The 16561-nt window shown below is 49.3% G+C and overlaps 1 protein-coding gene across 3 annotated transcripts in view; it reads left to right on the forward strand.

Moving 5' to 3' along the window:
* The window catches only part of KIRREL3 (kirre like nephrin family adhesion molecule 3), a gene marked incomplete at both ends in the record, with an annotated part of 550267 nt that overhangs the window by 429640 nt on the left and 104066 nt on the right, over nt 1-16561 (forward strand). For 2 of the 3 annotated variants that reach the window (XM_079708871.1, XM_079708873.1), the window contains one exon: nt 2908-2985. The exons of the other annotated variant lie outside the window; for it this stretch is intronic. In XM_079708871.1, coding sequence (XP_079564997.1) covers nt 2908-2985 — 78 coding nt within the window. The remainder of the gene's footprint in view (nt 1-2907; nt 2986-16561) is intronic. 3 annotated transcript variants of the gene reach the window in all.

Here is a 16561-nt window from a genome sequence, read left to right on the forward strand (position 1 = left end):
ATTCCCCCTGGGGGCATATTATAGATGACATAAGACAGGGTGCGTTGCAGTGGCAGAGACAGCCAGCCCAGATAGCACAGAGTCAACAGGTTGTCCACGGTCTCGAAATCTTTAGGAGAATCGTGCTTCTTTCATTTCCTTGAGAGTCGAGGGGACTGTCCAGGAAGCCCAACACGAACACTGGCCAAAATCCATCCAGCATCTTCTGCCCTCCACCCCTCAGTGCTCACCTGGGCTCGTTCCTGGGCTCAATGCAAGAACCCAGACTCCCTTTCTCATTAGGAGCTGCTACTGATGTGCTTCAGATGAGCCTAAGAAGTCAGTGGAAAATATAATAGGAATTGTATCATTCTGGTGATGAACACAATATGCGTGCAATTATAATGGGCTGGTTAACTCTGCCTGTCGTCAGCATGTTGAGGTTTCAATACAGCGCCAGGCAAGAGGCTATTGTCTGCTGGAGCTCAGAGCCTCCCCACAGCTTGGGCTTCCGCTGGCCCCCTCCTGGCATGCCGCATTCCTGCCTCTTGAAGGTGGTTGTTAGAAAGGATCCACAAATATAGTAAGTAAACATCAAAGGGGCTTTGATCCCCACGGCTTTCAACAGAGCAGGAGCCCCTGAAGAAAGGGCCAAGGTCTTGGATGAGGGAACTTAACATCGTCAATTTGAGCGCCTGAGATGTAAGGCTGTTTGAAGTGAGGGCGTTTTGGCCGTGCCTTCAGACAAGCAAGCGTGGAGGGAAAGGAAGAGAAGTGGGTGCCTTTGGAGAAGGCGCGCTCAGATCTGCTTCTCTGCTCTTTACTGATAGTCAATAAGCCCCTTTAAAGAATCAGGAGATCAAAGCCTGCGACCTCCCTGGGCCATGGCTTCTGCCACCACCCACCACACTTTGTTTTCCTCTGGGGCTGGAGCCCCTGAGCTCGACTTAGCCGTGTCTCTTGGGCCCTTTCATTCTGCTGCCCAGAGAGGCTGGGCCTGGGCCACAGAGGTGGGTGGAGGGATAAGGGGGAGGACGAGCCCAGCCTCTCTATGCTCTGACAGCCTAGATGCAGACTGTCTAGGGCTCAGAGAAACACCCAGTGTCGTGGGAGAAGCTGCTGTGACACACCCCTCAGGGGGATCCTCCTTCTCTAAGAAACCGATGGAGAGAGTATCTGGGTGTCCAGAAAGCTAGCAAAGCCTGGAAGGAGCTGCAGGCACATCCCCACCTCCAGAAATCATACCCCTTATCCATTTACCCAGTTTATGGCAGCTGCCACATTTGTATGACTCCAAAGCAAAGAGGGAGGGGCGGGGAGTCTACGATAATCATGGGAAGTCATTTAACATCTTTGAACTTCAATTTTCTCATCTGCGTAATGTGAATAGTAATAACCGATCTGCCTACCTCGTGCAGCTGTTGTGAGGGTCAAAAGAGAAACTTGGTGTGGAATTGCTTCAAAGCCCACAAGTGCTGAAGACAGGTGAGCAGCAAAGGATAAATACCAGAGAGGAAATATTGCCCAGTTGGCTCAGGTACTCCAGTCCAACGTTCACACACAATGAGCGCTGATTTACAAAATATCCTGGGGGAGAAAATGGTCTCTTGCTTTTGCTACCTGGACTTGTTGTTCTAACCTGTTGTTCCATTGGGTCAAAGTCTTGTGGGACCAGAGTCTATGTCTTACGTCTCTCAGCCATCCCCACCCCTGTGCTCTACACTGTGTTTACACCTCATAAGTGCTGGATGACAATGCTGAATTGTGCCTGAATATAAGGATGAACAGGGATCCCCAGCCCCAGAAATTCACTCTCTCCCAAAAGATAGACTACTTCTACCTACATCGTGACCACTGTGTCTTCTTCCAATCCTTCCATCCTGGCCCCTGTGTCTGGTTGTACTGCTCCATCCTGGCCCCTGTGTCTGGTTGTACTGCTCCATCCTGGCCCCTGTGTCTGGTTGTACTTCTCCATCCTGGCCCCTGTGTCTGGTTGTACTGCTCCATCCTGGACCCTGTGTCTGGTTGTACTGCTCCATCCTGGACCCTGTGTCTGGTTGTACTGCTCCATCCTGGCCCCTGTGTCTGGTTGTACTGCTCCATCCTGGACCCTGTGTCTGGTTGTACTGCTCCATCCTGGACACTGTCTGGTTGTACTGCTCCATCCTGGACACTGTGTCTGGTTGTACTGCTCCATCCTGGACACTGTGTCTGGTTGTACTGCTCCATCCTGGACCCTGTGTCTGGTTGTACTGCTCCATCCTGGACCCTGTGTCTGGTTGTACTGCTCCATCCTGGACACTGTGTCTGGTTGTACTGCTCCATCCTGGCCCCTGTGTCTGGTTGTACTGCTCCATCCTGGCCCCTGTGTCTGGTTGTACTGCTCCATCCTGGACCCTGTGTCTGGTTGTACTGCTCCATCCTGGACACTGTGTCTGGTTGTACTGCTCCATCCTGGACACTGTGTCTGGTTGTACTGCTCCATCCTGGACACCGCTGGCTGGACTCTGCCTCTTCTCTGGCTTGACAACAATCCCAGTGTGATCAGAGCATAGTCCCTATGCCTGGGATACATAGGGCCTCGTTAACCTACAGAGTAATGGTTGTGAACATGGACTCTGGAGTCAGGCTGCCTGTGTTCAAACTCCTGGCTGTGCCACCTACCAGCTCTTTCATCTAAGGCTGCCTGCTTAATATGTTTGTAAATGGGGATAACAATGGCACATACCTCATAGGGTTGTTGTGAGGATCAAATGATGAAATTATTGGTCTTAAATTATGTCTGGACCATAGTAAGTGCTTTCTAAATATTTGTTAAATAATTAAGTAGCCCTGTTCAGAAGAGCAAAAAGCTTTACATCCCTTGCAAAAGGACCTTCACTGACCCCTGACCCATTCCCACCTCACCGACCTCTGCTTTTCTTCCAGAGCTGGGCCTCCAGAAGAGAGGATGCTGTCTGGTGCTGGGCTACATGGCCAAGGACAAGTTTCGGAGAATGAATGAAGGTCAGTGAGAACCTGCCCTCTCAGGGGAAATGGGGAGGGAAGAAGTTATGCCCTACAACTATGGTACCAGGAAAGAGAACCTGGGCCATTTCAGAAAGGACAGTGGACACATCAGTTTGGTTTCCATGAAGCTGTTCAGATAGTAACATGGGGAAGAGTACCTAATGCCTGAAACACTGTATGCTGATTCACGAGAATTCTTCATATGCTACCTTCCCTCCCCCCTTTGTGTCCCCTCCTTCTCTTCCTCTCTCTTTGCTTCCTTTTGTTCCTCACCTACCCACCCAGTGCAATTAAATCTGCTTCTAGTATCTTTTCTAATCCAGACCTCTCTGCCCTTTTCCTTAATCATTCACATTTCTTGGATGCTTATTGAATTAATGGCACCTCACAGGGCATTTGGGAGGATACTATAGAAGAAGAAGGCAGAGCTTTTATTCTCAAAGTACTTCCCCTCGAAAAACTGCCCTCTTTTCCAACTCCATCGGCCCTACCTCTCCCACTTACTCATAGGCCATTCTGCCTTCCTCTAGCACTGGGTCTTTCCTCTGAGGTTTGACTGGCCTGCAGAAGGCTGGAGGACGGTATTGACATTGATGTGGAGGCTAGGATGTGAGAGGAGTGCTGTCATTTATGGACCTGCTGTAATAAAGAGCCAATCCCTTCATCCCTAGCCATCTGTCTCCATGCAGTTAATAAGCCTCTCCATCAGATGCCACAGACTGTTTGTCAGGATTCAAAAGTAGGTAAACAATGGCTGGGGATGCCATTTATTCAATAAAGTCAGACAAATGAAACCCTGGCTTCTCACCAGCCCAGCTTGCCGTGAGCTGGGCCCCTCCCCACTCAAGGCCCAGGGTCCCTGTAGCCTCATTCCCATTCCAGGCACGGAAAAGGCAGCTCACCTGTACCATCTCTAGCCCTAAAGTTAGGCCATAGCATAGCTCCCTCTTCCTATGCCCCTCAGCTGGCTCTCCTCCCAGCCCACAGACCATGACACTCACAACCCCATGTGCTCCCCAGACCTAATGCCTCACCAGCTGTAGGATTGTTGCCAGCACACATCATGCTGACAGTTTGACAGCAGTTAAGCCAGCACAATTAAACATAAAGAGTATCACCTCCCCCATTTCCATGCCTGTCTGTGTAAGAAGGCAACAGCCTCAAGAAGCTACTTCCTCTTTGTCCGAGCTCCGTGGCTGAGCACAGCCAGGGTTGAAGGCTGCATTCTCTGCATCCAACCAGTCAGTATCCCTTCCTGACTTTTCTCTTTCACAGCCTACCCCTCCCTTCCCAACACCACCTTCTTGAGAGCCAAGGCAGTAACATCTAATTTGTGGAAACTGACAGCATGCCTCTGTCCACGGTGCTGAATAGACACATTCTCTCACTGGCAACGCTCATTAGAGAAGCTGAAATGAACAGGGGAGCCAAAAAGTCAGGAGTTGGACTGGATTTGAAAGCTCAAGCTCTGAGTGTCTGACCGCAGTCGAAGGATACTGACTCAAGATCTTGGGGCCTAAAAAAAATCATATCACAAGGCTGATGAACACGACTTGACTCCCCCCAAATGTTCACAAGTGACTTGGGCTGCCATAACAAAATACCATAGACTGAGCGGCTTAAACACAGAAATTTATTTTCTCACAGTTCTGGAGACTAGAAGTCCAAGATCAGGGTGCCAGCATGGTCAGGTTCTGGTGAGAGCTTTCTTTCTGGTTTGCAGACAGCAACCTTCTCACTGAGTCGTCACATGGCAGAGAGAGAGAGAGAGAGAGAGAGAGAGAGAGAGAGAGAGAGGTGCTCTGGTGTCTCTTCTTACAAAGGCGCTAATCCTATCAGATTAGGGCCCTACTCTTATGACTTTATTTAACCTTAACACTTTTGTAAAGGCCGTATCTCCAAATACAGTCACAATTAGGGGTTAGGGTTTCAACATAGGAGCAGGGGTGGGGGGACAGCAGGGGAACACAATTCAATCCATATTTTTGCCATAGCAGAAATGTACGATGGTAATACTCTGAACCAGAGGTTAGGAAAATGCTAAGAAAAATAAAGGCAGCCTTAATGTCTCCTTAGATTTTGTTCAAGTAAAGAAGGAAGGAAGAAAATCAGGGAGGACTAGAGGAGGACTTGGAAGCAAGACCAGCACCTGATGACTTCTGAGGACAGTTAGCCTTACTTTGTGCAACAACGAAGCTGAGGCGGCCTTTTAAACTCTTTCTTTCTTGTTAAAAAGGGAAGATGCCAGAACAACGCCTCTTCTCTCTGAGTTCCCCCTTCAAACACACACAATCCATATAAATGGGTTATTCCTTTCCACTGATTGTGGTTCTACCTGGTTAGGAATGCTCTACCCCCATCTATACCCTCCGCCAGTGAAGACAAACTGAGAATCAAGCAGGAGAAGGCAACAGAGGCATCAGCAATAGCCAGGAGGTAACAGAGCGGCTAACCCCCCCAGCCCTGCCTTCCCCTCTGCCTGTGGTTCTCGCCCCTCCCAAATGCCCCCCACACACACACATTCAGGCTCACACACAACAGCACATACAGTAGCTGCTGCTGCTTCTGGGTAAACAAGGAGACAAGGGGGTGGTAAGCAAGTGAAACCACCGTGTGTGAGGAGTTACAAATCTCAGCTAACAAAGAGGAGACAGGATAGGAGGCGGGTGAGTCACTGGGGCAGAAGGAGAGATGCCGGGGGTGGGTAAGCTTTGGCTCTGGAGGGGTGGGAGGCTGGAGGATGGGAGGTGGGAGAGGCCTGGAAAGGAAAAGAATGTCTCTCTGCTCCCACTCCAGCCAGGCTGACTACCCCAAGTGCCATATTATACATTTTTGTCTCTCTCTAAAGCTCACATGCCCAAACTCCAACACGTTTGCACATAAGAAAAAAGCACCAGCAAGCATGGGGAGCTGCTTTATGGTTTATAATTATCTTGTTCCAATACTCAAAGTGATTCTAACTTCTACATATTAATAATTGAACTGGAATAGCAGCTATGACATAGATCAAGAAACAGACATCCCTGTCCAAGCTGCACTACACTCCTTGCTATAAATTGAACAATTGGTAAAATAGTTTTAAAAATTATAATTTTTTTCTCCCGGGTGTTGTTGGAATTAGTGAGATACTGGAACAGTTAGCTGCCTCTTCCATCAAAGATAAGGTAGTGAGCATTATATTTGCAATTTAGAATAAAAGTAAAAGACCAACTAGTTCTGTATTAAAGCATGTTTGTTCTGTTTAACAGTATCTAACAGGGTGTCTGTCACCCGGGGAAAAGTCATCCCCTATTTCATTTGTTTCCTTGTTAATTTGGTATCTTTTTATTTTCTTTTCCTTCCACTCTCCCCTCTTCACTACACTCCCCCAAAAAATAGCAGCTTGAGAAGAAGCAAGAGAAAAATAATGAATGAACAGGAACTTTATAGATCTGGGGTTTATCATAAGCTAGAGTAAACGCAACTGGTACCGTTAAACTACAAAAAGCAATACAAAGAAAACACTATTCAAAGATCATTTAAGGGGCTTCCCTGGTGGCGCAGTGGTTGAGAGTCCGCCTGCCGATGCAGGGAACACGGTTTCGTGCCCCGGTCTGGGAAGATCCCACATGCCGCGGAGCGGCTGGGCCCGTGAGCCATGGCCGCTGAGCCTGCGCGTCCGGAGCCTGTGCTCCGCAACGGGAGAAGCCACAACGGTGAGAGGCCTGCGTACCGCAAAAAAAAAAAAAAAAAAAAAAAAAATCATTTAAGGAGGCATGTGATAGTTAATGAGAGGTCTGCTCTATTTAGGAGCATGTAATAACTTCTCGGGTAGAATCTGCAGCATTTGCAGGAATGGAGGTGGTTGTTAAAATGTGTGTTCTTTCCTGTTTGGACTCAACACATCTGAGGCATCAAATGCAGATATGGACAAAAATCAATGAAGGGCTGACAAGAAAGGTGCAAATAAAGACAGACTAGGCATGGGACTATTAGATTTGTTTGACATAATTGTCTTCATGTGATTAAGTACATGGTGCTTTAAGTAGAACCTGCTGGAAGGAGATCATTTATTTATTCATCAAACTTTCAAAGAATACCCGCCATAAAAATCATACCAATTTTTCATAGTAAGTGCCAGCCACTGTTCTAAGCACTGGAGCTTTATAAGTAAATAAGACATAGCCCCTGCCCTCACGCTCCCAGTAAAAACACACAGGCGCATCTCGGTGTTCCTGTCACCTCCACAGGAGGTCCTGCCAGACCACCTTACCTAAACCAGATACCCCTCTTCCCCCCACCATTGTGCTCTGTTGTGACAACCAGCCTATTTACTTTGTGGCGCTTACTCTAACTGGTGATTATTCATTAGACTGTCCCCCCTAAGAGTTAGCTTCAGGAAGGCAAAGGTCCTGCTTCCTCATTTCCTTGCCAGTCCCTGGGCCTTAGCCCCGTGTCTCGCACATAGGGAGTAATCAATTTCAACTTAAGTAATTAATTAGTGCCAGGAGTGACAATGGAGGAATACCCAAAGCCACCCACAAGGGTAAGGTGGGTCTGGAGAAGGAGCTCAGGAGGCAGAGCGTCCTGACGTACAGCACGAGTCTCCACATCCCCAGCAATTCCATAAAGCCTTACCTCTCAGCTTCTCTTCCGAGGCCAGTGCTACAGTTCCTCCTGGGAGGCTAGGACCCGGGCATGTCAGCCAAGAGGAGGGCTAGGAGGCGAGGCCACCAGTGGTGTTGTCCATCCTTTACCCACCTGCCCTCCTTCCTCACCCCTCCTACTGCAGGGTCACCTTGTCATCTGGGGCATCACTAGGCAGGTATTTCCCATCAGATATGCAAGGGGAACTGCTCTAACATGACACACATACCCCCCATTCCCTCTCCTCTTTCCATCCTGCCCCGATTACCTGATTACCCATTTCTCCTGAAGAGCCCAGAACCACTCACCTGCTCAATGCACATTGCTTACCCGGGGCGGATCCTATCCAAGGGCAGAATAGGAAGCTCTCACGTGGTGTCAGATGAGGGGCTCTGCTTGCATCTCAGAAAGCCCAGTATTCCTCTGTGTTAGAACCGTGAGCAACTCTAGCGACTGTAGCACAACCCACCCACCCAGGGAGATCTGAGAGCATGGAGGGACTCGCCCAGGGTCAGTAGGAAGTTGCTGGAAGAGCCAGGACTACAACCCAGCTCTCCTGACATCCAGTCCAGCCCTCGTTGAATTCGGAAAGAGGAGGCTGAGGCCATGATCGGAGGGGAAGCCCCTAAGGCTTTGACTTGAAAATACAGAGAAAGTGGAAAGGGCAGGAGAAAACGGGGGCAGAAGACAGGAGACTCCCCACCTGATGTGGGAGAAAATCAGGAAAGACATGGGGAGGGAGACACAGCCCAGGGAAGACCTTTTCTTTCTATGGAACAAGAAAAGACTACCGGGCCCTAGGACTCTTGAAGGGGGAAATGAGGAAGAGGATGCTTAAAGGAGGAGAGGAGAAGCCGCGAAGCCCTGGTCTCCCTGCCCGGGCATCCCTTCAAGGCCAAGGTGGGCCTGCCCATGAGGCTCTCGTCCTCCCTCCTCCGGCTGCGCATCTGGTGGGCGGCAGAGTCCCCAGACCTTCAGAATCACAGGGACCGGCTGCTTCTCCTGGCTCAGTGAAGGGAAAGCAGATATGCCTCCCAGCACTGTCACTTTCATCTTCCCAGAAAGAAACAAATGCAAGTGATTAGCAAAGGCAGCTTCTGTTCACTGGGGGTGGGCCACTGCGGGAGGGGCGGGAGGGGCTGGAGGGGCCGAGGAAGGAGAAGGCCTGCTCCACGGCCACTGGTCCACACAGGCTCAGGCTGCAGCACAGCCCCTGGGGGCACATCATCCTAGGCCAGGCTCTGCGTGCCAACGTCCTTGCCTCTCAGCCTGTGAGGGAGACAGAGCCCTGGAGGATGAGAATCCAGGCATCTTGAGCAGCTCGGAAGTTCTTTGGGATGGCAGGGGCACCCATCCTCTCTTCCTGCTAAGGATTCCTGTTCCCTAATCCTTAAGAATGAGTCTAACACGTCCACTGCTCCCCGTCTGTCCCCTCACAGAGTGCTAAGGAGTAAAGGTGCTCCATGGGCATGTGTATGGCCTGGGGCAAATCCCTAAACCCCGGGATGATAGATAACCTCCTTGTGGGCAAAACTGGGTAATGTTGGATATGATCTCCGTTCAGTCTTTGAAATGTGATGATTCAAAAATCTATCCCAGCTCTCAACACCCTGCCACACTCTCTTCTCACCCCCAACCACATAATTTTAAATGCTTTGGTCACCAAAGGAACCAGCACTAGGAAATTCAGCAGCCTCAGAGGCAGATGTGTGTCTGTTTCTGTCTGTCCTTAGAGAATGAATTCGGGCCCATGTCAGCTGTACCCTGGGTGGCTGGGAGGCCATCGAGCTGGCCTGCAGGACAACCTGCATTTTTTTTTTTTTTTTTTTGGCGGCGTGCGCAGGAGTCTGGTGGTCTGGACTTGGCCCAGGGACCTGACCCAAGGGAGGGTGGGTCGGCTGACACTCGAGCTCCTGGCCCTCTGCCTGTCGTACCCCAGAGTCTGGCTCATGCTGAGGGCCCACCATCGTTTTCCTGAGACAGTCCCTTCACCGCCTGCCAGGGCACCCCGGATACTGGCTAATCCTGTCATTTTGTTAGTTGGAGCTTTTGGGTACATTTCGTCTTGTTTCATTTTTCTTACTGATGTGTTTTCTTCCACTGGGGCTGCAAAGCTTATTATTTGTATAACGTCCCTGTTTATTATTTATGGCAAGACTCAGATTTCCAGGGCGCTTTATGATTGTTATTTAATTAGCTCGGCGCCTTGGAACAAGGAACCCACCATTTCCATTCTCCTGCCTCCAGCTGATGGTGGATTTCGGAGCTCTTCTCCAGACCTGTTCCTCCAGCCACCAGCCCTACCTGCTGCTCTAAGGTGAGCTGGGGGCCAGCTAGACCACAGACCCTACCAAGCTCCTTTTCAGACTTCAGTTTCCCTCACACCCCTATCCAATCCTCCTCAAGACCTAGAAATGTTACCTCCCAACTGTCTCTCGAATTCGTCCACCTCTGCCCATCTGACGGCCAGCGCCCTTACCCATCGCCAATGCCCCCTGACCAGGACTGCAGCTGTGCTCTCCTAACTGGTTCCTTGTGTCAATCAAGCTCAGCCCCTTCCCTCCCAGTTCTTCTTCCATCCTTTAGCCACAGCAATAGTTCAAAATGCAAATCTGAAAATGTCACTTTCCTCTTGAAAATATTTCAATAGCTTTCTATTGCCAGTAGGGAAAATACCCAAACCCTCAGCATGTTTTATAAGGCTCTCTGTGACCTAGTTCCTACCAACCCCTTTGGCCCCATGTTGCCCCCTTAATACTCTGTACTCCAGTCACATCAGCATGCTTTTGGCTCCTCCAACAGGGCATATTCCCAGTGGCCATACAGCCTTTGTCTACACTGGCCTCTCCTCTTAGGATACTGGCCGCGCTCGCCACACCCCATCCGCAAACCTTCACATAGTGACGCCTGCTCAACTTTCAGATCTCAGCTGAAGTGTCACTTCTCCAGTGAAGCATCCTCAGACCCACCCCTCCCCAGTCTCGATCAAGTTTCTGTGTTACATGCTCTCATATTTCGTTCCTTCCAAGGGTTTAGCTCAGTCTGTACATAGAAGTTCATTTTGCAATTATTTAGCTCAGACCTGTTTCCCTTCCCAGTCTGCTTGGTCTCCATTATCTCCCAGGATAATGTTTCATGGCATCATGTTTGCACAAAGTAGACAATGAAAGAAGAGCAAGGACAGTGAACTTTTCTGCCCCTGGGCAGTGGCGCCCAAGATGCTGGGACTGGGCAACTTGAGAATCACAGAAGAAACATTAGACTTCCATTTTTATTTTAGGCATTCAAGCTTTGCTGCCTAGAGCTTATGTTTACTTTATAGGTAAAGAACTCTCATTTTCTTGGACCACTTCTGGGGAGGGGTGGACCATGTTTTGAAAGAGACAAGAAGCAAGGACCTCTGGAGAAAAGGAAGGGAAGTAGGTTTTTTTGATACAGGGGTATGTTTTGACATGAAACATATCCCTATGAGCCCAGTACTGTGCCGGGTGCAGGAGCTTCAGAGGCCGGATACAGCCTCCATCCTCAGGAACTTCATCCTCCACTTGGAGAGATTAGACATATTTCACGTCAAGTTGATTTTGGGGTTGTTTTGTTTTTGTTTTTTCTCTTTAGCCTTGTGGTTAGTATGCTTAATGGTTAAGCACTGTGGCTTGGGAGACACAGAAATTTAGGTATCGTCAGAGCAGGTTTAGAACCATATCATCAGAGATTCTCAAGGCCAGAAGGGACCCAAGGTCATCTAGTCTACACCCTCTTCTGATGGCTCAATATCCCTGCCAAGTACCAATCCACTTAAATACTTTTGAATACTGTGGTGCTGCGTGCTCATTCATTCACCAACCATGTATCAAGTGCTAACTCCATGCCCAGCACGGTGCTGGGCCCTTGGCATGTAAAGACACAGTCCCTTTCCCAAGGATATCACAGCAATTACAACACAGTGTCATAATGGCTGTAACCAGGTGTGTAAGGAGCTATGGAAGCAGAGAAGAGGAATCCAGTCAAACTGTAGGCCAAGTGAGCAGGGCCCAGGAAAGCCTCCTGGAGAAAATGATACCTGAGCCCTGGGAACAAATTTTATTACAAGAGACTATTGTAATACATGCACCCCAATGTTCATAGCAGCACAATTTTCAATAGCCAGGACATGAAAGCAACCTAAGTGTCCATCGATAGATGAATGGATAAAGAAGACGTGGCACATATATACAATGGAATATTACTCAGCCATAAAAAATAATAATAATAATGCCACTTGCAGCAACATGGATGAACCTAGAGATTGTCACACTGAGTGAAGTTAAGTCAGGCAAAGAAAGACAAATACCATATGATATCACTTATAGGTGGAATCTAAAAAAATTATACAAATGAACTTATTTACAAAACAGAAACAGACTCACAGACATAGAAAACAAACTATGGTTTCCAAAGGGGAAGTGGGGGAGGGATAAATTGAGAGATTGGGATTAACAGACACACACCACTATATATAAAATAGGTAAACAACGAGGACCTACTGTATAGCACAGGAAATTCTACTTAATACTCTGTAATAGCCTATATAGAAATAGAATCTAAAAAAAGAGCTCATATATGTCTATGTATAACTGATTCACTTTGCTGTACCCCTGAAACTAGCGCAACATTGTAAATAACTATACTTTAGTAAAAACTTAAAAAAAAAAAGAGGTCGTTGCAGCCTACGCTTGAATCCCTCCAACTCACTACCTACCAAGGCCATGGGCAGCTCCTTGGCTAGGCTCTTATAAAGGAGTTTCAAAGAGAAAACACCCCTTCAACCCCGAGAGTCTACAGTTTTGTCATTCTGGCTGCAGTGGGGACAATGGGACCGAGTGACAGGTAGCAGCCACTGGCCAAAATCCCATATCATATGGGGTCTCACCCCATACCAACTATGCCCTAAGTAGGCATCCTTTCCTCTCTCTGCCTCCCCTTCCCCATCCTCAGCCATCCCCACAGGCTTCATCACTGAATGCTGAGACCCTCCCTCCACCCTCCTCCCCAGGTAGGGACAGTCTGAATAAATGAGGGCGCCTAATGGCCTGCGGTGCCATAAAGTTTTAGAGCTGTGTGCCGGAATGAGCAGGTTCAGGCTGAGATGAACTATCCAGACCTTTTATCAAAGGAGAGTCAATAAAAACCTGAAGGAGCTTGCCCCATCTCCTCAGAGTGGCCGTGTCACACCGCCGAGCCCCGTGCTCTGGAAATAGTCATCGGCGGGTGCGTCTCCCCCCAATCCATCTGCTTTCTTCCCTATACCTTCCCTTCTCCAATGTATTCGTTTCCATGGGAACTGTGTTGTTACCGGTATGGGAGGAGTTTAATGACATTCAGAAGTACCAGATCAAGTCCATTTATATAATGGTTTGAAATACCCATAATGGCCTGTGGCATATAGGGCACGGTGACAGTTTCAGTAACTGCGTACAGACTGTGGGATAAATAGAGCGATGTGACACTCCCCCCAACCCCCAAATCAAACGTACCAGCAATAACCACTATTCTTAGTACAAGAGCAGAACTTCTCAACCGTTACTCAGGAAAGGGTCTCAAAACACAACACCAAGCTGTTCTCTCGTTGAGGAAGGATGCTGGCCAGACTGTGGGTCCTCTGCACCTGCCAAGGTTTGACCAGGTGTCGGGTGGGGCAGGTGCAGAGGAGAGGAAGTAGCAGCCGTCCTGCCCTGGGATCCCCAGGCACCCCCCTCGGCCAGCCTGCGCTAGGACATGGGCTTCAGGTGCCTGTGCTTATGGCTCCTTTCTGTCTGATTCAGAAAAGATTCACCAGGCACCCACTGTGTGCCTGGTGCTAAGGGTGATGTGGTGATGAAAAACACATAGAGGAGGTCCTCATCTTAGCTCGGGATCCCCCAGAAGCAGACCCTAAGCACGGACTCATCCAGGAGGTGCAGAAAGCGCCAGAAGGATGGTAGGGCATTGACAAGAGAAAGGGAAGGTGTCCAAAACAGAGGGTACCATCAGGTCCCTAAATGGGGGGCAGCTGGAGCCTCATCCCAGTGGGAGGCTCTGGGAAGTGCTGTGGAATCCATGCCTCACAGTCAGGCCACCCAAGGATCAGGGTATCTACAGGGCCCTCTTGCCAGTAACTGGCTGAGGGCTGCTCGGGTCGGGGTGTTCGCTCCCTGGCACTTCTGTCCTGCTCTTTGCAAGGACCGAGTGGCCTCTGCAGCTGAAGAGGAAGACCTCAGGAGAAGGGCAGCAGCAGGTGCTGGCAGTTGGGCGTCGGCCTGAGGGACACAGGTGGGGCCCTGGCAGAGTGGGCTACAGCCCCCAGGGCGTTTTGAGTCCAATGGGGAGACAGGCACATAATGAGATAGCAGAAGGCAGGCTGGTGGGAGAGCTAGAGGGGTGTGCAGGTGAGATGCTTTTGGAGCACAGAGGTGGGGGGCCATGTGTCTGACTGCAGTAAGACTGGAGGGAGAAGGGAGGGGGCGGCTAGCCCGCAAAGTTGTGGGGCCAGGGAGGCACTTTCACACACATGTCGTCTAATCCTCATGACGTCACAGAGTGGGTGGTGTTAGCTCCATGTTGAGGACAAAGCAAGTGAGGCTCAGAGAGATTAAGTCATCTACCAAAGGCATAGAGCTAAGATTCAAACCCTGGTCTTCTTACGCCTACTCTGCTTCGGGGAGCTTTGTGTATCTGGGGAGATGAGGAGGGGGTAATTCCCTCCATCAGTGTCAAGGGCAGACGTGACCAGAGCCTGTTGTGTATCCGTGTAGATTTCTCCCCTTGGCCATGGACTGCCCACTCCCGTATGTCCCCGCATTGCACTGTCCATGGACCCGCACTCAGCCAGTCAGAATGCCCCTCTGATCCTGCCCCAAATGTAAGCTGGACTGACTGTTCCTAATATTGAGTGAATTATCTGGAACTCACAGCCCTGCGGGTACAGGAAAGAGAAGAGGCAGCCTGAGGTGAGGGCTTCAGTTCTAACGGGCCCCACGAGCGTGCTTGCTGCCTGTCCTCCCCCTCCCTGCTCTGCCCTCCCAGGCCTGCTCCAAACTCCATTGCCTCAGGAGATACGGCGGAGGAGGGATCACATACACGCATTTCCCTGGAGCAGCATTTCTGTAGCAGGTTAATAGTTTTTCTGTGAAATAGAGTCTGCATAGTTAAATAAGGTGGGCAGAGGCTGGGTTAACCCTGATTAAAGAAGTCTCTCCTACAGAACCTCTCAGAGCCTTTACTATGCCAAAGGGCCTGGTGAACCCCCAAAAGGAGGATATGGTTCTCAGAGTTCCCCAAACTTACTTGACCACAAAACACTTTCCCTAGAGCACGTTTTAGGACTAGGATTTCTTGGAATCCACTTTGGGACATAATGGTTTAAGGCCAGTTCTGCCACTAACTCGTTGTGTGAGCTTTGTCAAGTAAGAATAAACGAAGGCTGCCTCATGAGGACCAGTAAAATCACAGGGATGAAAACTCTTTACAAACTATAAAGGAAATGGTGCCACTGCTTATTTACATAAAAGATGGTGCTATTGTTTATTCACATAAAACAAACACACTGAGTTTCCCAGAGAACATTTCATTCGGAGTCCAAAATAATAGTAATAATAATAATAATAATTAATAATGTTTTTTAAGTAATAAGTTCTGCTCCTGACTAGGCATGTGACCTTGACCTTGATCTCTCTTGACCTATGTTTTCTCATCTGCAAAATGGGTGTACTCACGATGCTAGCCCTCTTTCCTCCGTGAATTTGTTGCAATGATAAAATATGCACAATGGTTGTACGGGTGCTTTGAGAAAGCATAAAGCACCCTAAAATGCAAGGCATTATTATTAGTGTTCCAGGTTAATACCCTCAATTCAGTCCCACTTGTGCTCAGATCAAAACAGGAGACATGTTGGGGGAGGAGATCGGCTAGTGGGGGACATAACAATGACTAATAACTTTCATCCATATTTGTGATGTTAGGAGCCTTGTATGAGCATGTCGCTGAGGGGAGAGAATGAATATTTCATGAGTGGGCACTACATGTAGTATTAAGATGAGATGGACAGAAAGAGCCCCGCTTGCCTCCGCCTCCAGGTGCAGCTGGGAAGTCAGCACAGGTCCAGGCTCATGAGTGGCTCTGGGGAGCAGGTCACCCCGTCAGGAGGGAAGAGCACAGCCCTCAGCACAGATGGGGAGCCATCCAGCTCGGACTGGCCGGGGGACTCCCGTCCGGGGAAGCAGGAGAGCCAGTGCCCACTCCATATTCCAGCTGGGTAGCCTTGGGCAAGTGACTGTCACCAGCCTGGGCCTCCACTTCCACACTGTAAAATGGGGTGATAAGATCAGCCCTGCACAGCTGCAAGGTCTCAATCCAAGCTCGATTGTTTGGAAGACGGCCTTGCAATGCACCCAGGTGGGAAGTGTTATTATTCGTGGATTCACTCGACCACAGCTATTGAACACCTACCATGTGCCAACCACTGCCACTGTCACAGTGTTCCAAACTCTGCGTTCATCACTTTATACACATCACCTGGTTTAATCAACACCACGATCCTGAGAGGTATCTGTTATTACTCCCATTTTCTACATGAGGAAAGAAAACCCAGGAAAGATAAATAACTTGCCCAAAGCCATACAGCTAGTAAATGGCAGAGTCTGGGGTGGTATGAAGCCAAAACCCTTCATTCTACACCGACGGCCCATCTTTGTCTGTACTTCTGCAGAACTGGTAGGTACTCAGCCTCCACCCGCCAGCAGTTCCCTATTCCGTTCATGCCTTGTGCTTCCCCTACCTGCCTTGCCATCCCCTCTTGGCCCTCCAGGACACCCTCCCTTTGTTTCCCAAGCCCTACTCCCTTTTTCCAAGCCTCTTTTAAAAGGTCTGTCTCCCATACGGTGGTCACCCTGAGGTTCTAATTTCTGTCCCCATCCATCAAGACCTTTGCCTC

This window comes from Hyperoodon ampullatus, assembly GCF_949752795.1.
Source record: "Hyperoodon ampullatus genome assembly, chromosome: 7".
NCBI classification, from domain to species: Eukaryota; Metazoa; Chordata; class Mammalia; order Artiodactyla; family Ziphiidae; genus Hyperoodon; species Hyperoodon ampullatus.